At 44.9% G+C, this 25259-nt stretch overlaps 1 protein-coding gene across 4 annotated transcripts; it reads left to right on the forward strand.

The window, feature by feature from the left end:
* Positions 1 to 22006, forward strand: kdm6bb (lysine (K)-specific demethylase 6B, b). Of its 4 annotated transcripts, XM_058078273.1 has the most exons (23): positions 18 to 264; positions 1911 to 2032; positions 4502 to 4696; positions 4877 to 4915; positions 5010 to 5133; positions 6402 to 6464; positions 6547 to 6760; positions 6866 to 7111; positions 7494 to 7640; positions 7716 to 8003; positions 9177 to 11215; positions 11301 to 11427; positions 12590 to 12695; positions 13614 to 13819; positions 14038 to 14204; positions 14282 to 14350; positions 14427 to 14575; positions 16880 to 16994; positions 17083 to 17270; positions 17379 to 17520; positions 18641 to 18767; positions 18845 to 19015; positions 19968 to 22006. In XM_058078273.1, the coding sequence occupies exons 3-23, from the start codon at positions 4573 to 4575 to the stop codon at positions 19989 to 19991; spliced, it is 4875 nt and encodes a 1624-aa protein (XP_057934256.1). In that variant the 5' UTR covers positions 18 to 264; positions 1911 to 2032; positions 4502 to 4572; the 3' UTR covers positions 19992 to 22006. The 4 variants fall into 4 exon arrangements, 3 of the variants coding, with proteins under 3 accessions (XP_057934256.1, XP_057934258.1, XP_057934257.1); XM_058078275.1 differs by lacking the exon at positions 4502 to 4696 and having other exon boundaries at positions 22 to 264; XM_058078274.1 differs by lacking the exons at positions 18 to 264; positions 1911 to 2032 and having other exon boundaries at positions 4547 to 4644.
* The last annotated feature ends 3253 nt before the right edge of the window (positions 22007 to 25259 follow it).

The raw sequence follows: 25259 nt of genomic DNA on the forward strand, positions 1-25259 counted from the left end.
TTTTTCCCTGCAAACCCTGCTAGAGCACAAGTTCTGTTCTCGGATTGGCTCGTTTCTCGTGATTGGCAGCGTGTTTCCCCGCCCCCTCGGTCTTCTGTGTGAGGTCGAGGCTCAGCTAGTGGAGTGGAAACAGGAAGAGGAGTAGTGGGGGAGAAAAGAGACGGTGGAGAGGATCGGGTGAGACAAGGTGGTGAGGAGTGAAAGGGAGGAAAAGGGGAGCAGAGAGGGGGTGTGTGGAACCAAAAGAAGGAAGCCAAACAAGAGGTAAAAGTCGACTGTTGACCGGCAACTTAACGTGATCGATGTGCCTTTGCCTCCATGAAGACACCGCTTGCATTGTGCAATGTAGCAGGACCCTGACATTTGCATAGAAATATCCACGACTGCTCACCTGTTTATCTTGTAACCTGTTTGCATTTGATCACATCATACTATTCTGTATTGTATGCATGTCATTGTTCTGGGTGATACTGCAGTACGTGTGTGTATGTGTGTGTGTGTATGTATGACTGCGTGCGTGTGCATGCACGCGTGCGTGCACATTCAGCACACACATTCAATTCTCATGTGCAGGTTCAAGAGCACCAAATGTTAATTTATGAAGATGGTGGGCGGCTGGGTTGTAACTATTGAAACTGTTGAATAGTGTGTGTCTGCCACAGTGTGAACAAGTGCTGTTTGCTAAGAATAGCTTCATTGTAAGTTCAATTCAATTAGTTGGACCTACACCCAGCATTTGTCATTTGTCAGTATTAGACTGTCATATCCAGCAGATGCATGGACGGGTATATAATCTACAAAGATGAATGCACCACAATGCCTTCAGTTGATATAGTTGGCAAGCTGACTTGCATATGGAGGAACCTTGCATGACGTCTACGCACAAAAACACGTGCACGTGCATCCTGCAATGAACCCGTTAACCTGTGTCATTGCATGGTATGCATTTGGCCGTGATGGTGGAAGACACCCCTCTTTTTCGCTTTTGACCTTGCCTTGGTACATTCCAGTACCCCTCGGAGAGACGTGCTTTGTGGAGCATACACCAGGAGAGGCTGCCATTATAGAAGGGGATACAGCAGAAGGAAGCAAGCCTGCGGGTTATTTTTAGAAACGGCATTGATATTCGGCTCCTACTGTACATTCTCTTGGCAGCCATGTTTTTTTGTCAAGCAGGCAATACAATCAGAGACTGTGTGTGATATCTGGGGCAGGCTGTCTGAATCGTCCATGTCGGTGCTGACTGTTGCAGCTTCTCACGTTCTCTCCGTCTGTTCTCCTCGTGTTAGCAAGCCTGGAAGTCACTGGAGACAGTTCTTGTCTGGTGCAGCCCATCCTTCCTTTTATGGTATTGGATTGGACCTGCACACACACACACACAAACACACACAGTCTCAGCAAGAGATGCATGTCTTCAGAGCTTCACTGTAACGAGTGAGTGTAACATGCACTTTCATCCAAAAGAGATGAAGAATGAGCATTCAATGTATTCCTACATCCCTCGCTCTCCTGTCAAAATCACACCTAGCTTCAGGCCCTGCGACCAACTCCAGGCTAACTGTCAGTGGTTGCCAGGGATACCGGCACACATTGTGCAGGGGAAAAAAGGGAGTGTGAGGAATAGCTGAAAAGAGAAAAGGAAGCGACTGGTTTGCTGATATCTGGAAAGAAAATGACGACTTTTGAATGACATTTGAAGCTGATCCAAAGCTGTCAAAGGCTCTGTCATCTATGCTCTGTCCTTCCTGCTTCTTTGTTTGGAAAGAGTCACAAATGCAGCAATGGATTGTGGGATGCATGTGCTGCAGAGGAGACACATCAGGCTTTATTTGAAACAATAAACCCAGGCATGAAGTCGGTGGTATTTCCTCACCCTCATCCACTCATCCACTCCTATGTGTGTTTGCCAGACAGCGGAGAGCGAGCATGTCTATTTAAAGGGAGCGGAGACTGCACGGGCCTGTCGTTGCTATTTTGGATTGACTGACAGCGAGAGATCATCCCCTCCTTTCCACTCATTTTTCACTGCAAGGTAAGCGTGCACTCACACACATGCATGTCCGGTAGGTATGAAAGTGTAGCTGCTAGTCAGGCAAACGGAGTCTGCATGCAGTGGCAGTGAGATGGTTTCCTTGGTAATGACAGTATCCACTTGTGCATAAATACAGAAGCCACTTGTCCTCCTTTTATAGGAAGCAGTGCAGTTGTCCATGCCACATGTTGTTGTAACTAAAGGGCATTCTACTCTACAGCAAATATTTCTACAAACGTAACTCCCCCCACCCCCGCCCCTCCTGCACGTGACATCATGTGGGCCTCGGAGCTGAATTCCAGATGTGTGGAGTTAACACAACACACATGGGTTTAATATCGGGCGCACACACAAAGCTGTTGTTTTGGTTCGAACCCGAGCTGACGGGCACCCCCCCCCCCGGCATCTTTGTAATAGGAGTTAGCATTCCGTAGTGAGGCTGAAAAACACCCGGGTATATCTGCCTTCTGTGTTCTTTCTACAGCTCTATCACTCTATAACTGTTTTTCAAAAATATAGTAGTCGTCCCTCGGTCACATCGGCTAACTGGGTCCAGACCTGAAATAATTCCGCAGGTATAGGATTCAATCTTAATAGAATATTTTCAGTTTCAAAACTTGTAGACATGAAGTGACACGCTGGTAGTCACCTTTACGCTCTTATTATTCATTGTTTACGTCACATTGCAACTCTTGGGGACTGGAGAGCACTGCTAGCTAGGGTCTCTCCTTGGCTTGGTGCAGAAGATGGATCCGGTCACCTCCCAGTGTGTGTTGGTCAGCATTCGCCAATAATGTTGCAGGAACGCCTATCTTTCTGGTGTCATTCTTGCTAATATGACAGTAAAATACATGGAGATGTTACACACTGTGGGGCTGAAAGGGTGGGCAAGGTGCTTGTTACTGCCGTCCTTTCCAGAGGAAAAACCAGCATTTTTTTACAGCAGCAGCACCAGCTGAGGAGCAGGAAATCAGAAGCATTACATATATTTGTATGTTTTGCTGAATGAATGAATTTGACTGGTAGGATGATGTATCCAAGCTCACCAGAGGGTGATCGGACTTTACAACAAAGCATTTGCAGCCTTTGTTGTTTAGCTATTCTCTCGTTATCCTCTTAATGATCAATGACCAGCCTCACCAGCCTCACCAGCCACTGTGCAGAACAAGTAAGCTGAAATAAGGTCAAACTGATCAACCATTAATTGAATGAGCGCTTCTGCTCAGAAAGAGGATTAGACCATCAGCAGGCATGTTTACTCAGCATGCCACAGCTTTTATTTCATCGAGCAAGCACTCCCAGCAACATGACACAGTCGTACTTAATCACACATGCATGCTATGTAGTATGTAGCTATTGTGCCCTCCTTCCCCTGCAAGAATAAATCTAAATGAAATAGTCTTTCCATGGCCTAAAGCCAAAGCAGTAAAATGCGTCTGGCTTTCAGTTGCTGTAGCAACCGGGTAGAAATTGACTCTTGAAGAGCTTTCTCAGTGAGCTCATTCAGCACACATACAGTAGATTCTACATCATGGCCAGGATCATGGCTGCACAGCACGTCAGAAAACTAGAAGCAAACGCGTGTGGAAAAATGTTACTGGTGTAGGAAGTGCTGCACCGCCGCTCAGCGTGAAAGCATATAGACGAGCAACCACAAGTGGGACAGCTGCGGTCTTATCAGTAGATCTTTTCAGGTTGGCAGCAACGTTTTGAGTTGGAAATGCAACATCCTACACCTTAAGCTTAAACGCTTGTCACATGCTAAATCATTTAGTCAACCGCCATGTCTGGGATCTTAAAAACCAAAGGAGGTACAGTTTCGCCCACGTCTTTCCTTTCTTCTTCATCCACGGGAGCAAATAAATGTACTAAAATCCTGCACAAGAAAGGCAGAAGGAACTTTAACAACTGTTTCATTTGCCTTGGTAAATAAAATAATAAGATATGACAGAAATATGAATATTAAAAAAATATTATTAAGGTATTATTATTGCCTCAAAAATATAAATAAAAAAAATATTGAATAAAATAAGGTATGCCAGATTATAACATTTTGAAATTATAGAGAAAAAACAATAAAAATAAAAATAAAAATATTCTAATTAAATACTATCATGTATCACAGAAATATGATTATTTTTATTTTGTCATCATGGTGGCGAGATAATAAAAAACAAAACGGTCCAAATAAAAACATGAAGAAGATATGACAGGAATATCCATCCATTCATTTACTAGGGTCGCGGGTATGCTGGAGCCTATCCCAGCTGTCTCTGGGTGAGAGGTGGGGTACACCCTGGACTGGTGGCCAGCCAATCACAGGACACATATAGACAAACAACCATTATTTGTAATGGAAAATGGTCTTTTATTTGAGCCATGGGGTGGACAGCATGATGAGATTTAAAAAAGCTGTTGACGGGAAACAATAAAACGGCTGATCTAACAGTGGCGGCGTGTACTTGACAGGCTGTTCCTGATCTGGCCGTAGCAACGCTGCACAGCCAGCGTGGCTCCTCTGAGCTGGAGGCTGATGAGGGATGAATGGATGGCCATCACTTTGGAAGATCTACTCATTCACAACCAGTCAGCCTCAGAGGCTGAAACAAAACGTTAGCACCGCCTCCAGACTCTCTTCTCCTCCGCTCCTTCTTTGTTGTGAAAGTGAGGATGCTTTCATCTTTCATCCAAGTGGATTTTATTGCTGGATTGCTGGCCGCAGTGCAGCTTCAGAAATTCAAGTGGAGATCAAAACCAGCAGATAACTTGTGATGAATTGCTATGTAAAAAAAGAAAAGAAACTGTTCTCCATGTGTCGCTGAATGACGTGTTCTCTCTGCTCAGGTGTGACGTGGAGGGCCCCCCGAATACAGACCAAGACTGGTAACCACAGACCCTGTCATTCACGTGATGATGTATTGCATACGTACCTGTATGCATTTGTGTAGTTCCTATCTCACTAACATTTCCTCCACAGGCTGCATGTATCACCCGGCAGAGCTGTACTCTGGCCGTAAAACATGGGACTCCTATCCAGCTGGGGGACCTAACAGAGGACGATGGGCTCCAGTGAACAGCCGACCTTGGAGCCAAACACAAAGGTTAGCATGACCACAAGAGTACACACAAACACACACTGAAGCTTAGGCCTATCCTGGAAAGACATAAATGCTTCTCAAGAAAAACTGGAACAAATGAGGTTTTCACCACCTGTAGCTGTTGGTTAATCCTAATCAAATATCACAACATTACTACTGTCAGGGTAAGCCGCGTATAGAGCGGAGGGAGCCACCTGGAATAGCCCAGCAGGCAAGGTGTACTGTACTCGGACACATGCTCCGAGCAGCCGGTGCGATGCCACGGAGGTCGCTCTTGTTCTTTTCAAATGTCTCCTCCATGTTTTTTCCCCTCATCAGAGAGCATTTGGCAGATAAAATGTCTGTGAAAGTTAATATTTGTTTACAAGTGACGTCAGGGGAAGTTACAACAGGCCCTTAACGTCACAGGCAGGAGAATAAAGATGCTTTTGATTTGCGCACTACGGGTAATCTGGCCTCTTTAGAGTGTTTTTTTTTTAATTATGGGTTATCTGAGCTATTTCTAATATTATCCATCCATCCATCCTATATTGCTGTCGACACATTTCTGCCCCCATGCCAACGGGTCTGGCCAACTTGAGGCTTAAAAACGCAGCGCCAGCCTGCGTGGGGTTGATTGAAGAGTGGCGGTGATGAGCGGTGATGAGCCACATTGAAGGAAGAGCGCTCAGCTGCAGCTGCGAGCGTGAACGGGTGTGCGCTTTTAAATAAGAGCCAACCCGCCGCACCGTCTCCGTTTCCCACAGAGGGAGGATTCTCTCCCCGTCGCCAGCAGCCACAGATGCTGCTAATAATATGAGTGGAGCGCTATCTCGTCAGATGTGGCGTTCGGCTGGAGAAAGATTACCAAAGACAAAACATGACATTTCTAAACAGCACATCATCATCTGGAGAAGCATGTGGCGGCGGCTGATGTCTTTATGCCTGATAATGACCAGGTGCGGCCATCTTTACCTCATTACTTTGTATATTTTTATTCTTCTTATTTCGCCTTTTTTCTGTTCCGCCCAAGGGCCAAAGGCCACGTTGGCTACCTTCCAGGACTTAAAAAAACACATTTACTGTAATTCTTGGGGACAGTTTTTCCTTTGAATGAATGGACAATTTCAATATCGCCCCCTGTTGCCTCAGGGTATACAGCGTGGTCGTGTCCCAACCTGGTGCTTGCTGGTTGGATCTTCAGTCGGTCATTGAAATTGCTTGATGTAGTCCAGAATGTGGTGGAACCCGTTTGATGCAGAATATTAGAGTTGTTCCTGTCCTCATTTCAGATCCCACAGAGGACACAATCCACCCGATCATCCCATCTCACCATCAAGTCATCCTTTCAGCAGGTGAGGAATACAAATAGTCAACGGAAGAGCACCACGCGACACATTGGTGCTTGCTGATCACTTTACTTCCCTGTCTGCCAAGGGGGGGGCGAACACTCCACTATGGCCAAGACAAGGGTGCCTCTAAGGGGCACAGGCAGCATGTTTGGGATGGTAAGGAACAGCCATTTGAAGCCCAGAACTGGCATCACAACTCAATGCGCTCCTTCCACAACCGTGCCGGCGCCAACAATGGTTATCTAACAAGGCCGGGACAGCGCTACCCAAACTGGGACAGCAATGTCAGCAACTCTTTGGTGAGGCCTTCAAAGGGGTGTTCTCAGTGAAAGCACACTTCCAAAGGATTCACTGTTGTTGCCACTTTACACTTTGATGAAAGTCTGTTTCTCGTTCTTCTCAAGCATGGGAGTCCACGTCTGCATCGCAACAACAGAGAACTCCAGCCCCCCCCGGAAAGATGGGCTCCCTCAGACGTCCGTAGGAGTTTCCCAGGTCGGATGGTCAATAACAGACTTGAGCCTTGGAAGCGGCCGGCCCTTCATCAGTGCCAGGATGAAATGCACCAGCACAGAGCAACGCCGCAGCACCATTCATCTACGAGGGAGGAGTGTCCGGCCAAGAGGAGCCGTGACTCTGGTCCTGATCAGGTATAATCGAGCTTTCACAGCTCAGAGCTGTTGAATGAGAATACTAAAATGCAGTCAGTCCATACCTCGGACATTTCAGTGTGCTATAGCACCCCCCACTGGTAGTTCCCTATCCCCTGACACTCTGAAGTTTTGCCCCTCAGCCACAACCTCTATGTCAGACATGAACGTCTTATTACGTGCATTCTTAGCTGCCTCTTTTTAGCTGTTTTTATATCTGTAGAACGCATGGAAAAGAGAAATACGTGTTCATGTGGATGATGGGCAACATTCCAATAAAAGTGCACCTTTCCTTTAACGGAGAACGTATCATCCATCCAAGTACACAGACGGGACACGATTTTCCTCTTATTTTTGACATGATGTGTACTTCTCTGTTTAGTCATGTCATTCTGGACCAAGGCATTTAGTTGCCCGCCCGCCGTCACCCCCTCGCCACCATCGTAACCAAGATGACTGGAAACCCCCTCATGACAGGACAGGCCCTTGCCACCTCTCTGATCACCGGACCTCAGCACCACAGCAACAGGTCCTTTTTGCATGTTCACTCAGCGATGATGACATTTTCATTTTTAATTTCTAGCATTATGAAATCGCTACACAGGAGAACTCCAAGTCGAGAGTTGGAGGATATAGTTTTTGCAGCAGCGACCCAGCATCCCGTAACCAGGGTTGCAGCAGCAGAGGTTCGCATCTTGGGAACAGCGGGAAGAGTTATCGAAAAACGTCATCACCAGCAGAACACACCCGTGTGCCTTACAGCCACCAAAACCCTCATCACCACCGTCAGCGGCACACACGCCACCTCAGAGCTGAGCAGCACAAACCTCTGCCACACCACCTGGAGGAGGAGCAGGAGGAGGAGCAGAATCATCTCCACAAGCAAAGCACAGTAAGAAAGCATTGGAATTGGAAGGAAACAGTCCGTTTATATGTCTCTATTATATCCATGCAATACTTATACTAGTATATACTATACTGCATACTGGGCTGCAACACTCGCATGTACCAGAGCCCTTCCATGCAGTGGTCTCCATTGGAGTCGTAACCCAGGTCACATACGTCACATGACGTCAGTCACCTGACATCAAAGTTGGTGCAAAATCCCCGCAGGTGGGAGCAGTCCGCGGCATCCATTTTTCATCTTTACTATCCAAATTCCGGATAAAATACCGCAGCGATAAGATATTAATACATAATAATAATAATTTGCTCATTGTTCTGGTAGTTTCTAGTTCCATCCAGAACCTTCAAAAAAGTCATATGATTTGTGCCAACCCTGAACTCCATTACGAAAATGTGTTTTTACACCCCTACTTGTTATTGTTGCTATTATTTTATGATGAATTATTGCTTAAATCTCTTATATGTTGCCTTGATTTTGGCTGTATTGTTATTTCAATAATGACTTTTATTTCATAATTGTTATGTTAAATAGCAAATTGGATGTGTATATGAAGTGTGGAAATAATGATGAAATAAATATATCGAAATAATTATTGAATCTATAAACAGATCTACTGACGAATGATGTTAAATTTTCTTTATTAGCATGCTGAATAATGTGGCAATAAAGAATTCAGTTAAATTAAGTTAAATAAATTTAACAAATAAATAATATAATAATTTAATAATAATTTATCAATTCAGTAAATAAATTATGTTTTTGTTTTTATTTATTCTTACAAAGTGCTTTAACGTATGCATGTTGGTCATTTCAATTAAACGTTTTCAAAAGGCATAAAAATGTGTTTTTATATGGAAAAAGGAACAGTGACATTTACTAAGTATCCTGTCAAACCAAATAGTGAATTTTCTCTATTCTCTACATTTATTTATTCATTTAAATGTATTAAAATAATGTTTTCTTTAAATGAAATAAAAAAAAAACAGAAACTCTCATCCGATACTTGGCATCCTGTAAGCGACCAAATATGGCTGAATGGACCAAAAGTGGTCAAACTGTTTTACATACAGTACATATTTTGTCTTGTTGCAGGAGTTCAGTGTCCCAATACTTTTGTCTATTTTGAAGAATTGAGTCGATTTCATGTGTGCCCCACAGGAACCTCAGTGTCCTCATCCAAGAGGCGTTTCAAGAGATGCCCCCTCCTGGTCGTCTGCAGCAGCATCTTCTCATCCATCGCTCCGTCTGAAAGCTCCTGCTCACAGTCCACGTCTTAGCCCTCCATCACACACAGCAGCCAGCGCGAGCAGACATTGTAGCCCAATCCTCAGTGGACCACCCAAAGTCCAGGGCAGCCCCGCCCACAAAGCAAGAGCCACATCTTGTACATCCTCAGCTCGTGCAAAGTCCAGGTTTTCAGATGTCAAACACAAGAAGACCTCACAACCTCACTTCTCGCCCCCCCACGGCAGCTCCAGGGCAAACAAGCCCGACATGGAGTCAGACGCCCGCAGTAAACGTCAGGAGAAGCTGGTGAAAAGGGAGAGAAGGGGCGATGTCGAAAAGGCAAACCACAGGGATGAAGGCAGAAAAAAACGAAAGAAAAAAGAGGAACGCAAATTAGGTGACAGAAAAACGAAAAGGGAGAAGTCAAGGAGGAAAGAAAAGAAGACAGGCCTGAAAGCGAAAACAACAGAGACTGTTTCCGACTCTCATCCCAGCTGCACTTCTTCACAGCTGCTTCCCAAAAAGACTCCTGGCGAGGACCAGCAAGTCGGTTTTCTCCCCACAAGCAAGATGCCCTCCGCTGTCTCATCTCAATCTGAACCCAAAGCAAAACCTCAACGTGCACTGCCTTCTACTCTACATGAAGCCTTAGAACCCCTCAGTGCAGCATGTTCTGCCCCGGACCTCCAGCCTGTGGGCGTGATGGGAAGCGTGCGGGAAGCCGGGGACAACCTTGCAAACACGCCTCCTGTGCTCAGCTGGCAGGGCTCACCGGTGTCAGACGTGGGAGAGGATGAGGAGGAGCTTGGAAAAGGAGTGATAAGCCGACCCGTCCTCCAGCCCAGTCCGACCCAGTGCTTTTCCCCTCCCCCCTTAGAAGACGAGAACGTTTATGACGTCAATAAGGAGCCTGCTGAAAGCCAACTCTCTGATCCATCAAGTACAAACAAACAAGATCTTGGAGATGAGAAGAAGGCGGAACGTCCGGAGAATTCCAGCGTTCGACATCGCGATCTCCACCATAAAGCAGGCCTGGAGGACGTTTTCAAAAGCCTGGCCACCTTTCTCGGTGGTCAGAGGGCCACATGCCGAGGCGGCCCCTTTGGGGGGTCTCCTCCTTGCACTGCCAGCGGGGTCAAGTTGGCTTCGGCTCTCGCTCTGGGACCAGACATTACCTGCCACCAGCATCAGGACTCTGGCCTCAAGTCAGATCCTCAATCACACGGCGTGACAAATCAGCGTGAGGCCGTCACAGACCCTGCTACGCTCACCATGAAGGAGCCTGAGGGTGGCGTTGAAGATAGGCAAGAGGGGAAGGATGCAGATGTCCTTCCAGAGAGAGGAGATCCTCTTCTGGACCACTCACTTAGTGCAGAGCTGAGACTGACCACCACGCACACCACCTCATTGAGCCACCTCCTTGTCGTCGCCAGCAAGGACGAGGAGCTGAAGCATGGGGAGGCCGACCTCAGGGTCATGGAGAAAAGAAGAAAGCAAAAGGCTAAGGACGGCAGCAAGGTCAAAATGAAGACCAAGAAAGTTCCCTCCAGAAATACACCCAAACAGAAACACAAATCCTTGCAGAGAAATGGTGTGAAACATGAAAAAACCAACGTAAAGATTGTCCTTAACAATGAAGAAGATGTCCGTGTGCTGGAAGGTGCTGTTTCATCAGCGACTGGAAACTCGAAAACTAAGACCTCCAGCTCGCTCTCAACTCTTACAGTTACTCCATCCAAAGTGTTCTCGAGCACACCAGCCAGGAGATCTCCTAGTCCAGCAGCTGCTGCCAACCCCTTGAAGCTCAAGGCCTTGTCCATGGGCTTCACCAAGGAGCTGAAGGTCCTCTTAGTGAAGATGAAGCTTGACGCCGGGCGCACGTTTAAGATAGCGGAAGTCGAGGAGCAGCAAATCCCGCTTTCTCAGATCAGCATTCAAAACACAGCTTCTCAAGTAGTAGGAGCTTGCAAGTGAGTATTTACAGACCGACACTTCTCCGGGGCGTCTCTCCATGGCTTTTTCAGCACACTTTCTTTTCTTTCTTTTCAACTCAAGGGGAGCAAAGCTTAAGGAGAAGTTCAAGGAATCATACCTGCTTCCTTCCCTGTCAGTCAAACCCAACATTGCCAGTCAGACGCTGATTCCTCGAGAAAAGCTCAACCCCCCCACACCAAGCATCTACGTGAGTCCGCACAAGCACAGAGCACAGTGCTGAAAGGATTGCTGAAAGTGTCTCTGTCTTTTATGGTTGGGCCACTATAGACAGATTCCAGCAAGAATATTATATTATATTATATACGTATATTATATTTTATTATATTATATTATTATATTATATTATTTTTATATTATATATATTATTATATATATTATTTTTTATTATGTGTGTGAAGGTCAGTGGTTCTCAATTGTTTTCTGTCCTGCCCCCACTGGGGGTCAGATATGTTTTTGCGCCTATTTACAGTACCTGTACTGTACAGATTGAACTCCAAACTTTGAGTACAACAAATTGATTCATGTTGGCAACTCTGCACTTAGATAGAAGGTCCTCCCTGGCAGTTCACCACGCCCCCTATTTGAGAAGCACAACTCTGTATCTCATTTCAAGCACTGCTGGGTCGCAGTCTGCACCGCAGCTGGGGGCGGATGGGAGTCAAACATTGAAGATGAACACATCCACACTCGACATCTTTGCACAATGACTGGCAGATGAAAGCCAATAACCATGCATGACGTCTGCGGTGTTTGTGTGAGTGTGCATAGTAAATAATTGGGCAATTTATAATATTTAGATCAGGGTTGTCCAAAGTGTAGCTCAGGGGCCATTTACGGCCCATGACTGTTTGTTTTAAATATACAATTAACAAGAAAGTAAAAACCAGTAGAAAATGGGGGAAAGAGCAGTAATTCTGCAAGAATAAAAACTACTAACTGAACTACTCACCTCTCAGTGAGTAGTGCCCCCCCCCAATTTTTTTTTCTACTTTTCAAATATCTTACATTTAAAGGGACCTTATGGAACACAACGTGAGCTGCGGTGGTGAGACGCTGTCCTCTCTACGGCTCGCTGTTCTCCAGCAGATACTGTATAGCAGCTGTGTGTTGGACTAACAGCACGTTAAGTCTACTCTCGATGTCGAGCTTGACAAAGTCATAGCCTGAATCCCGTGGCGGCATAGCAAGCAAAGAGCATATACACCCGTGACCCACTGAAATCGGCTCTGTGACTCTCATTTTGGGTTCCAACTCACCTGTTGAGAACCACTGCATTGGGAGAATCTAGTCATAATGTTAGGAGAGAAAAATGCACAAAATTAAAAACAAAAATTCTGTGTTATTTGCAGTTGGAAAGCAAGCGGGACGCCTTCTCACCAGTTCTGCTTCAGTTCTGCACCGATCCCAAAAATGCTGTGACTGTCATCAGAGGTCTTGCTGGTTCCCTCCGCCTCAGTGAGTTCATACACCGCACAAAAGTGAGGGTACTGAAGCAAAAATGGCTCTTTATTCTCCGTCATCAGTGTGTGAAAGAGCAACCCAGTAAGGCAAGGCGTGCAATCATTAAAGACAAAAGGGGGCGGGGAGTTTAGGCACTTGACTGCATTGGTGTATTTGTGATGCAGTACTCGTTTATCGCGGTTAATTGGTTCCATACCCAATATTCATTCATTTTCTACCGCTTGTCCTCACGAGGGTCGCGGGGGGTGCTGGAGCCTATCCCAGCTGTCTTCGGGCGAGAGGCGGGGTACACCCTGGACTGGTGGCCAGCCAATCACAGGGCACATATAAACAACCATTCCCACCCACATTCATACCTATGGACAATTTGGAGTGGCCAATTAACCTAGCATGTTTTTGGAATGTGGGAGGAAACCGGAGTACCAGGAGAAAACCCACGCATGCACGGGGACAACATGCAAACTCCACACAGAGATGGAATCAAACTCGGGTCTCCTATTTGTGTGGCCTAACCACTCACTCACCGTGCCACCTTCCAAATATGGTTTTTAACATTATTAGAGCCCTCTATTGATGAAATAACACCCCTAGAGTCACATTTGCACTCCTATTTCCCAATATAGTAGACATAAAGCGGGATTCAAACCTTCAATAGAACCCTGTTTTCGGCCAATATTACATTTTACATACATAAAATATTATATTTTTGCCTTACTTTAGGCAAACATATGTAGAATTTGCTTGAATGTGCATATTTTCTGACTGATTCAACCATGAAGTAAGTTATGTTATTAATATGTTTTGGAATGTGATTGCAACGTACTTTGCCTGAGATAAGATTAAAAGTTAATCTGATATTAAATAACATCAATTTACAAGAATAATCAGATCATTATTTTGTCTCTTCGTAAGACCTGGGCCTGTTTTCTACGAAGTCCCTGGTGGAGGCCAATTCAGACCATGCTGTGGAGGTGAGGACTCAGGTCCAGCAGCCCGCCGATGAAAACTGGGATTCCCGTGGCTCAACTCAGACGTGGCCCTGCGAGAGCAGCCGCTCGCACACCACCATTGCCAAATACGCTCAGTACCAAGCCTCCAGCTTCCAGGAGAGCCTGCAGGTAGACATTTTCCCTCAGGGCACCCACATATTGCATATTATCTGCTCACTGGACCATTTCTTCTTCTACTGTGTTCATCGGCAGCCATAAAAATGAAATATCAACATAATAATCTCACTCCATCTACTTAGAGATTAGAAGTTAAGTGCAACGTAGTGATGAATGGACTCTTTGCCATTGGCCAACCTGCCAGCTAAGCTCATGTAGATGCTTTATAGGAGGAGAAAGAGAGTGAGAACGAAGAGGAAGAAGAGCAAGACAAGGGTTTGGACACCTCAAAATCCCGTGAGACATCGGACAGCAGCAAAGGCAGTCCGGCTTCGACTGCCATTAAAGCCACACCGGATCTCCTAACCAGCAAAGCCGCCACCGTCTTCACATCCAGGTTAGCACAAAGAGGCCTCTGCATTTATGAACATCTCACACTTTTTCATACTCAACTCAGACTTCATTCTCCCCCAGCTCGGAACTGAAGGCTGTTGGCAAGATAATCAAATTTGGGACCAACATCGATCTCTCAGACCCTAAACGGTGAGGTGATAACGTCCGCTCCCTTGAATCCCTAAATCTCGTGGTTATCTCACGTGATGTGCCATATTTCTTCCAGGTGGAAGCCTCAGCTGCAGGAGCTGCTCAAGCTGCCGGCGTTCATGCGTGTGGAGTCCAGCAACAACATGCTCAGCCACGTTGGGCACACGATCCTGGGCATGAACACCGTCCAGCTCTACATGAAGGTGCCAGGCAGCAGGACACCAGGTCAGTACGGCTGCCGTACATCCCTCCAGAAACCTCAAGGGACCAAAAGCGGATGTGAAAATCGTTCTCAACTTACTGATCAGATTCATACTACAAGTGTATACGAATGCAGTGATCACCTTGGTGCAAAATGCAAGGAATCATTTGATGGATTCAAGAAGTAAGCAAAAAAAATATCTTACATGTTTGTTTGTTTAACATTGCTGATTGGTTCCATATCCAATTAGTCACACTAAAAAGATGGTTTGATTATAATAGATTGTCCTTGAACCCAAGTAAAACTAAAATCATGCTGTTTGCTAACAGCAGAAAGGACACACACCAGCAAATAAAAATAGACGATGTATACATTGAAAGGGTGAAGGAAAATACTTTTCTGGGGATCACAATAGATGAAAATATGAGCTGGAAACCTCATATTACAAATATACAACATAAGGTGGCCAGAAATATTTCAATATTGAACAAAGCAAAATTTGTTCTCAATCAGAAATCACTCCACACTCTTTATTGCTCTCTGGTTCTACCATATCTTACTTATTGTGTGGAAATATGGGCTAATAACTATAAAAGCAATCTTCACTCACTAAATGTACTGCAAAAAAGGTCAGTAAGGATAATTCATAATGCCGCCTACAGAGAACATACTAACTCCTTATTTCTAAAATCACAAATACTTCAACTTGCTGATATAGTTCATCTTCAAACAGCTAAAATAATGCATAAGGCTACAAATAACCAATTAGCTAAAAATGACATCCAATACTTCTCTACAAGAGAGGATAAATATGATCTCAGGGAAGAAGTACATTTGAAACACTTCTATGCTAGGACTACGTTATGTTAGCCATAGCATTTCAGTATGTGGAATCAAACTATGGAATGGATTGAGTAAGGACCTCAAACAATGCACAACGATGAGCCAATTCAAGAAACAATACAAGCAGTTGATGTTTCATGATGTGCTATATATATCACTATATTGACACTTACTATGGTATCATTTATGTCATTGTATGGTCATATCACCTCGTACTTCGGTATGTGACAAAAATATAATTTTTTTTTTTTTTTATTAAAAAAACTTAAACTATATTAGGAAAGCAGGAAGTGAACAAATGTAACAGTTACTGATTGTAAAAGTACCAGATGGAGGGGTAGGATTTAATAAGCTTTGCTTCTTCCTACTCCTTTTGGACATGTGGAACTGTGAACTGATTATGGGATGCACTCAATTGTAATCTGATGCATGTTCAAATGAAATAAAACCATTACCATTACCATATCCAAGTGAATTTCCAAGTATTTTTGTAGTTCAAGCACAGAAAACCTGTTTACAGCCTTCTAAATATGGCTTTTAACATCATTAGAAACCTCTAGACATGAAATAAACCCCCTACAGTCACTTTTATGCTGAAATGACCCATCGTAGTAGATATAACAAGATAAAATAAGACATAAATAAGACTTGTGCTTATGTGTTCCGGTGCTAGGGGACAGGAAGTGATGTCGGGGCTTCAGAGTTGAATTTTATTTTTTTTATTTTATTATTTTTTGTGCCTGTTATGAGATCATTCAAAGCCGTAATTAAAGCATGTTGTTCCGCTGATCTGGTGCTTGTGTGTCCCACCCAACATTACAGTAACATTACCGACACATAGTGGCCAGTGCAGAATACTACATAGCATCACAATGTCTATGAATGCATCTTCAAAATGCTTTGTATTTGTATTTTAGTTCATTTAGCCATTTTTTCATTCATTCATTTTCTACCGCTTATCCTCACGAGGGTCGCGAGAGGTGCTGGAGCCTATCCCAGCTGTGTTCGGGTGAGAGGCGGGGTACACCCTGGACTGGTGGCCAGCCAATCACAGGGCACATATAGACAAACAACCATTCACAGTCACATTCATACCTATGGACAATTTGGAGTGGCCAATTAACCTAGCATGTTTTTGGAATGTGGGAGGAAACCGGAGTACCCGGAGAAAACCCACGCATGCACGGGGAGAACATGCAAACTCCACACAGAGATGGCCGAGGGTGGAATTGAACCCTGGTCTCCTAGCTGTGAGGTCTGTGCGCTAACCACTCGTCCGCCGTGCAGCCCATTTAGCCATTTTAATGCTAGAAAATGCATCAACATCAATTATTGATTAAGTGTATTTGTGAGCACCAGTACATGAAATATTTCCCGTATTTTGGCATCTTAACGGATTTGTAATCAGGAGGATAGACTTCCTCTTGTTGCCACGGCAACCCTGGGTCTAGGTCTTCACCGCTACTTGCTTTGTTTGTGGTCAGGTCACCAGGAGAACAACAACTTCTGCTCGGTCAACATCAACATCGGGCCGGGGGACTGTGAGTGGTTTGCGGTGCACGAACACTACTGGGAGGCCATCAACAAATTCTGTGAGAAGTGAGTGAGATGTTCTACACTTGGACATCTTTGGAAGACCCTGCGGAAAGTGTGTGTGTGTTTTTCTTAATAAATTCTGTCTCCTCAGGCATGGAGTAGATTACCTGACCGGGTCCTGGTGGCCTGTCCTGGAAGACCTCTACAGCTCCAACATCCCTGTGTACCGTTTCATTCAGAGACCGGGTGATTTAGTGTGGATCAATGCCGGTACCGTCCATTGGGTCCAAGCGGTGGGCTGGTGCAACAACATCGCCTGGAATGTGGGGCCGCTGAATTGTGAGTCACGAGCCTCTCGCAGTAAAAAGCAAAACATTAGGCTGCCGGATAGTCTGTCTCAAATGACAAATTCAATCTTCTCTTCCCGTCCGTGTTTGTGTGTCTTAGCATACCAGTATCAACTCGCCCTGGAGCGATTTGAGTGGAACGAGCTGAAGAAGGTGAAGTCAATTGTTCCCATGATCCACGTTTCTTGGAATGTGGCTCGCACCATCAAAATCACCGACCACGACACCTTCCAGATGATTAAGTAAGATGTTAGCCGGTGCTAAGAGTTAGCATTCTGACCTTAAAGGTATGCAAGCCCCATTTCCACCAAGCAGTAGAAGTCTTACTGGTCTTACTGGTCAAGGGACATACAATACTACACATATAAGGGATGTGTAGTATTCTGGTCACTAGGCAGCAGTAATGACCAAAAACATCGATGCAGTAGCTTACATGACATTACCTTGACACTCTATGAAGTCAGCCATGGCGTGTCCCATGTGATAGAGTGATAGTTATCCTCCCATCCCATGTGGAAGTGGTAAGTTGTTGGCTTTAGAAGCTCAGAAAAACATTTACCAATAGGACTGTAACGACAACTATAGGGGTGTTATTTCATGTAGAGGGCTCTAATATAGGTGAAAACCATATTTAGAAAGCCATAAACAGGTTTTCTATGCTCCTAACTGTGAAAATATTCCACTTTATGAATCCTATATTGTGGAAATTAATTTAACGCTGTTGGGTCTGGAACCAATTAACTGCTGTAATCCCTCGTTTATCACAGTGAATTGTTCCCGGACTCAGATGTGATAAGTGAATTTCCACAAAATTCCTTTTTTATAAATGGAATAGAAACCTGTTTACAACCTTCTAAACACCAACACCAATTATTAAAGCCCACTAGACATGAAATAACACCCCTATATTCCATTTTACCCAATATAGTACCCATAACAATAAACAATACTTGTGCTCATGTGTGTTGCTGTAATAGTGACCCAATGATAGGGGAGCTGAGTTGGAGGGCGGACAGGAAGTGACATGGGTTCAAAGTTGAGTTTCAGCTTAGCATGGGTTACAGCTCCAACAGTAGCCCATGTTTTTATCAGGGTGAGGTCATGGTCATTGTCAAGTCTGGTGCTTGTGTGTCCCACCCAGCATTACAGAAATATTACTGATGCCTAGTGACCAGTGTAGAACACAACATGTCATTGTATATGTAGTTTACTTCACTTAGCCATTTGTATGCTTCATTTAGACCCTCTAAAATGTCATCATTTATTCAGGAATATACTTTTGAAAGTGTGAAATTTAGGCTTGGGTTCTTAAGTCACACGTCAACAGACGCATGCACTCATTCCATGCAATCTCTCCGTCAGACACTGCCTCATGCAGTCCATCAAGCACATCCAGATTCTTCGAGAACGGCTGGTGGCTTCGGGGAAGAGGATCTCTTACCAGAGCCGTGTCAAGGATGAGCCTGCTTATTACTGCAACGAGTGCGACGTGAGTCCCGGGCCCCGCCTGGTCGTCCGTCTGCAGCGTTTGTTGCGTTCATCACCCGCCATGTGGCGTCTGCACAGGTGGAGGTGTTTGACGTGCTGTTCGTGACCAGCGAGAACAGCAGCAAGAAGAGCTACGTGGTTCACTGCGAGGACTGCGCTCGAGCGAAGAGCCCATCGCTGGCAGGCGTGGTGGTGCTGGAACAATATCGAATGGAGGACCTGATGAAAACATACGACAGCTTCACACTGGTCAGTCACGACGTGGAAATCTTCCATCAAACGAGAGAATTTGTTTTTGTAGGATTTGATTTCAAGCTAAATGATTGCAACAGTATGATGTCGTCATTCCTTCATATCAATTATGCCCTAATAAATGTACGTCATAAAATGTTGCTTTTATGACTTACTGATACTTCATAGAGGTGCACCGCGGTCGAGTGGTTAGCGCGCAGACTTTACAGCTAGGAGACCCGAGTTCAATTCCACCCTCAGCCATCTCATGTGTTTCCAAAAACATGCTAAATTAATTGGCGACTCCAAATTGTCCATAGGTATGAATGTGAGTGTGAATGGTTGTTTGTCTATATGTGCCCTGGGATTGGCTGGCGACCAGTCCAGGGTGTACCCCGCCTCTCGCCTGAAGGCAGCTGGGATAGGCTCCAGCACCCACCGCGACCCTCGTGAGGAAAAGCGGTAGAAAATGAATGAATGATACTTCATAGAGGGGTTGCACAGCGCTAACCACTCGACCGCCGTGCAGCCGAGTGCAGACCTCACAGCTAGTAGACGCGTGTTCAATTCCACCCTCAGCCATCTCTGTGTGGAGTTTTCATGTTCTCCCCGTGCATGCGTGGGTTTTCTCCGGGTACTCCGGTTTCCTCCCACATTCCAAAAACATGCTAGGTTAATTGGCCACTCCAAATTGTCCATAGGTTGTTGACATGTGCCCTGTGATTGGCTGGCCACCAGTCCAGGGTGTACCCCGCCTCTTGCCCGTAGACAGCTGGGATAGGCTCCAGCACCCCCGCGGTAGAAAATGAATGAATGAATGATACTTCATAGAAGTACACAGTTTCTACACCGAGTACTATACGTAGGTCCAGTCATGCTAGCCATGTGTATTCTACTGAGTGCTACAGATAAAGTATCAGAAAGTTTCCTTCTGCCGCATCTAAGCTTTTGTCGTCCTCTTTCCCCGCAGGCGCCCTCAGCCTGTCCCAAATGAGGACGTCTCCTTGAGGTCTTTCAGCCACAACCAAAACTAACGGCAGCACAAATGTTGCCTTCAAGGCAATCCGTTCCTGCAGTCAACGTTTACTCTGTTGTTTACATCTCTCAATAAGGCATGGATGTCCTCAGCCAATCCGAGTACAGCTCACTGTCTTCCCCATACCAGCTGCTGATTGGACGTGTGCGTATTGAAATAATAGAATGACTAAACTGGTAATTGTCACGGAGAGCATTTTGGGATGGAGAGAACAAACACTGAAAAGCAGGTGATATACTGTACGTACCTTCAACGGACACTGCTGTGATTCACAAGCGTCAAGTAGCCAATTTCTCTATCAATTCAGGTACTTTTATGCAAATTGACTTTTGTACACCAATCTAGTTATTCTATGTGTCCATGAATTTGCTGTGATTCTATTGTACCAGCAGGGGGAACCGTAGCTGATTGTCACATTTGCTTCATATCGATACTGTATTGATCGCTGATTTGCAGCCGGACACGTGTTACTCATGCCTGTAACTCTCGGAGGTGCTATTCAATCGTATTTATTCTCGTCACATCATCGAAAACGTTGTACCAGCCTAGACGTACACCACGTTGGCCTTGTGAACTGATGGACTTACGAGTGTAAACCTACGCAAATGTGTTTCTTTAACAAGGTTAGCCGTTTCTAAAATACGGGTTTATTAGGGACTGACACCGAATCAAATGCGGTGGGCGTGGGCTCTCTGTGACACGCCCACTCAAGCGTGGCGTTGATTTTTCTACTTCATGTCTTTGGAACGGGAGCGGAATCCCAGTTTTATACCTCTCTTGCGTTGCTGGTTTTTAGACGACATGAAAAGAAGAACCTGTACATCGTCAATGACCAACGGTCCAATGAGAAAGTGGCGTGCATAGATGGGAGTGCAAAGGGGGGGGCGTCACCTTTTTATTGCATGTTGTATATGGTACGCTCCGAGACCGTAGCCGCCCATGTGAGGACAGCCGTACCTCGGCACCTTGGAGGGAATCCTGTACATCCAATCAATCCGTCCCGGAATGACATGAAACTAAATACATTTTATAGAGAATAATTCTACTTTCATGTGCAAAAAAAACAATACTAAATTATTCTAAAAGACCAGCCAAGGGTGTACCCCGCCTCTTGGCCAAAGTAGGCTGGGATAGGCTCCAGCACAAGGATGGATGGATGGATTGGTGTACGCATGGATGGATGCATGGGTGTACGCATGAATGGACTGATGGATGGATGGATGGATGATGGAAGGGTGGATGGATGAATGGACGGGTGGATGGATGAATGGATGGACAGATGAACAGATGAATGGATGGACGGATGGACGGACGGACAGATGGGTGGATGGATGGGTGTACGCATGGATGGATGGATGGATGGATGATGGAAGGATGGATGGACGGGTGGACGGATGAATGGATGGACAAATGGACAGCTGGATGGGTGGATGGACAGCTGGATGGACGGACGGATGGATGGATGCATGGACAGACAGAAGGATGGGTGGGTGGATGGATCGATGGATGGATGGACGGATGGATGGATGGATGGACGGACGGACAGATGGGTGGATGGATGGGTGTACGCATGGATGGATGGATGGATGGATGATGGAAGGATGGATGGACGGGTCGACGGATGAATGGATGGACAAATGGACAGCTGGATGGGTGGATGGACAGCTGGATGGACGGACGGATGGATGGATGCATGGACAGACAGAAGGATGGGTGGGTGGATGGATCGATGGATGGATGGGTGGGTGGACGGATGGATGGATGGATGAATGAATGAATGGAAGGATGGATGGATGGATGAATGAATGGAAGGATGGATGGATGAATAGATGAATGGATTCATGCCGGATTTGGAAGTTTGCGACTTTGTTGGGAAAATAAGCTTTCGAGGAGCGTTGCAGCCCTCGTCCGAGACGGTCCTGGGTCCCGGGACCCTGTTGTGCAACATGAGACTGCCCCCCCCCCCCCCCCCCCCCCCCCCCCCCCCCCCATGCTACTGGTGGTCTATGCACACCATGTCATGTACATAATGTATCTTCTTTTCCACTTTGGTTGTTAGCTCATTTGTAAATGGTCACGTTGTCCTCTTCTGGCCAACAAACCAATCCTATTTGGCTCCAGTTTTCATTACTGCACTGGGAATATCCTCCCACCTGTATACCTCTTTTGTTGTCTGGCTTGTGTTGGGGTTTTTGGGGGGGGTGGTCTTACAGAGAAAATGAAGGAATTGTACATTGTGACATTATTTATACTGTACATGCGTTTCTTATATTTATTGCATATCAAATGGTACTTGACTCGACGTGATGGGGCTACAAGGTATTTTCACCACGTAGTACAAGCTGGTCTCGGTGAGTCAGAAGGAGGGGCCGGTGTAATTCCCACGGTGCTAGAACCCCCCTCCTGGCTGACGGCGAACAAGCGACAACTCAAGCCAACCTGCTGGTGCTCGGAAACCTTTGAAGACGGGAAGTAAAAATGCATCTTTGTACTGTATTCCACTGGTAAATACTCCACCTTTTTTCATTGTATAAACTCCATAACCTCGTGTGACGATATTGGTGAGCATTAGCTGTAGTTGTCAAATCTTTTACACAGACTTTTAACGGCCAAGGTTTTGTTTTTGTGTGCGTGTCTCGTCCTCCTCCTCGGTTAGTAATTGGCGGATGTGATGACCTTTGGGTTGGTTTTTCCTCTGATGACTTCTTTGGTTTATGCTGCACTTATCGTTTGGGATAGAAGATGTAGAAGAAAACCTGAGCCAGACCTGTCTTAAAGCCCTCTGTGATATTTCTGTGACATATTGTATTGTTGTTCAATAAAATGTTTTGATAAATTATTCAACAAGCTGTGTTGATGGTGTGTGTGTAACGCCATGTCCTCCATCGCGTACGTCGCCACGGTTACACGGACTGTTACCAAACGTAAACAGGGATCTCCGCCCCCATCGACCTATTCGCTGATATAGTTTACCAGGCTCCTTTGCATTGGTTGGAACAGAATAGCACATACAAAAGGAAGGGTAGGGCAGGCTAAATGATGCTGAATATAGCTAAAGCTAAATATATGTACACTATGTCAATATATCAAATGTCTATTTGTCTATGATATCTACAAATATCAGTTTTCAGTATGCTGGCTTTAAGTAATCTACACCTTTTTTTCGTGTAAATGTATAACTTTATTTTCACGTAATACTTTTTTCTAAAGTCATAAATTCACAACTTAGGTAATGGTAATGGTTTAATTTCATTTGAACATGCATCAGATTACAATTGAATGCATCACATAATCAGTTCACAGTTCCACATGTCCAAAAGGAGTAGGAAGAAGCAAAGCTTATTAAATCCTACCCCTCCATCTGCGTACTTTTACAATCAGTAACTGTTACATTTGTTCACGTCCTGCTTTCAATTTTATATTGTATATTGTATATGTACATATATTGTATAAATTGTATATGTACATATGGATATAGAGCTGCAAGGTAGGAGGCGTAGAGGAAGACCAAAGAGGAGGCGTATGTATGTACGTATGTATGTATGTATGTATGTGTGTAAATGTATAACTTTATTTTCTCGTAATTTGTCACTTAAATTTACGACTTTATTATTGAAACCACAGATGTATTTTTTTTCAATGTGGCCCTAATACTTTTTTTCTAAAGTCATAAATTCACAACTTTATTTACGTAAATGTACAACTTTTTTTTCTCATAAATTTACGACTTTTTTTTCAATGTGGCCCTATTACGTTTCGTCACGAGTCATACTTGACCTAAGTTTCGTAAATGTACAAGTTTTGTTATTGAAATTCATGGCGTTTTTCTCATATTGTTACTACTTTTTTCATGAAATGTCATATTTCTTTTCTATGTGGTCCTAATATTCCACCGTACAGAAATACCACTAAATGCAACTTCTTACTTATACTCTGGAGCAACGTAAAGTGCGAAAAAGTGGGTAAAGACATCGGTATTGCTGCGTGTCAATTCCTGCACTTCCGTACTTTCAGTGCGACGTTGACTTCCGCACGTAATACGCTAAGTATTACAATACTAAATATACACTGTACTTGTAACCTTGACGTCCATCTTTTGTCTGAAGGAGCACAAAATGGCAAAGCACACATCTGGATGAAGAGCGCTAACGCTGCAAAGGATATCCTGGTTCCAAGGACAGGAAGAATGTTTTTCCTCTAACAAGCCGTCACCTCCCCCGCCAGCGCAGCCGTGACGCTGCCGCACACACACGGACACGCAAACACACAAACAAGCCTCCCAGTCATTGTTGATGGCAAACACAAACCTTGTGGTTTGTTTTTGAACTCTTTGAAACGTGGCTTCAGGCTGTCTGGGTGCGTGTTTTCAAACCCTTCAAACTCTCCAAAGGAAACCCAGTGAACACTTTATCAGCCATGCCCACGCACAAATAAGCCATAATGCCCACAAATGACACTTGATGTCACGATACGCATTTCACCCCTTTGAACTGAACCCCCAACGGCTTCTTATCAGCGCCGCTGTGGCCTTTCTTCTCCACCAAACCCCCAACCTCATTTCCTTGGGCACAGACTTGTTTTTCATCACAAGGTCGAAGGGCATCGCTCCGCCAGTCCTGCCCTGAGAGAGAGAGAGAAACTCTTCCTGGATGCGGGGATGGCTTCCATAGCCTTCCATATCCTTCCACATCTTTCCATATCCTTCCCCATATCATTCCATATTATTCCATACCCTTCCACATGCTTCCATATCTTTCCCCATATCCTTCCATATCCTTCCATATCCTTCCATATCCTTTCCCATATCCTTCCCCATATCCTTCCACATCTTTCCATATCCTTCCATATCTTTCCCCATATCATTCCATATTCTTCCATACCCTTCCACATCCTTCCATATCCTTCCACATCTTTCCCCATATCCTTCCATATCCTTCCACATCCTTCCATATCCTTCTATATCCTTCCATATCTTTCCCCATATCATTCCATATTCTTCCATATCTTTCCATATGCTCCCACATCTTTCCCCATACCCTTCAACATACTTCCATATCCTTCCATAGCTTTCCCTATGTCCTTCCATATCCTTCCATATCTTTCCCCATATCCTTCCACAGTTTTCCCCATATCCTTCCATATCCTTCCATATCTTCCATATCCTTCCATATCCTTCCATATCCTTCCATATGCTTCCATATCCTTCCATATCCTTCCATATTCTTC

The sequence above is a fragment of the Doryrhamphus excisus genome, chromosome 7 (genome assembly GCF_030265055.1).
Source record: "Doryrhamphus excisus isolate RoL2022-K1 chromosome 7, RoL_Dexc_1.0, whole genome shotgun sequence".
NCBI classification, from domain to species: Eukaryota; Metazoa; Chordata; class Actinopteri; order Syngnathiformes; family Syngnathidae; genus Doryrhamphus; species Doryrhamphus excisus.

What these genes read in the sequence shown, in the direction of transcription:
- kdm6bb (XM_058078273.1), top strand. Translation starts at nt 4,573, where the DNA reads ATGAATGGATGGCCATCACTTTGGAAGATCTACTCATTCACAACCAGT. An exon ending in CCTCAGCACCACAGCAACAG is followed by an intron (nt 7,641 to 7,715) that starts GTCCTTTTTGCA and finishes ATCGCTACACAG; the next exon opens with GAGAACTCCAAGTCGAGAGT. An exon ending in GACACCTTCCAGATGATTAA is followed by an intron (nt 17,521 to 18,640) that starts GTAAGATGTTAG and finishes TCTCTCCGTCAG; the next exon opens with ACACTGCCTCATGCAGTCCA.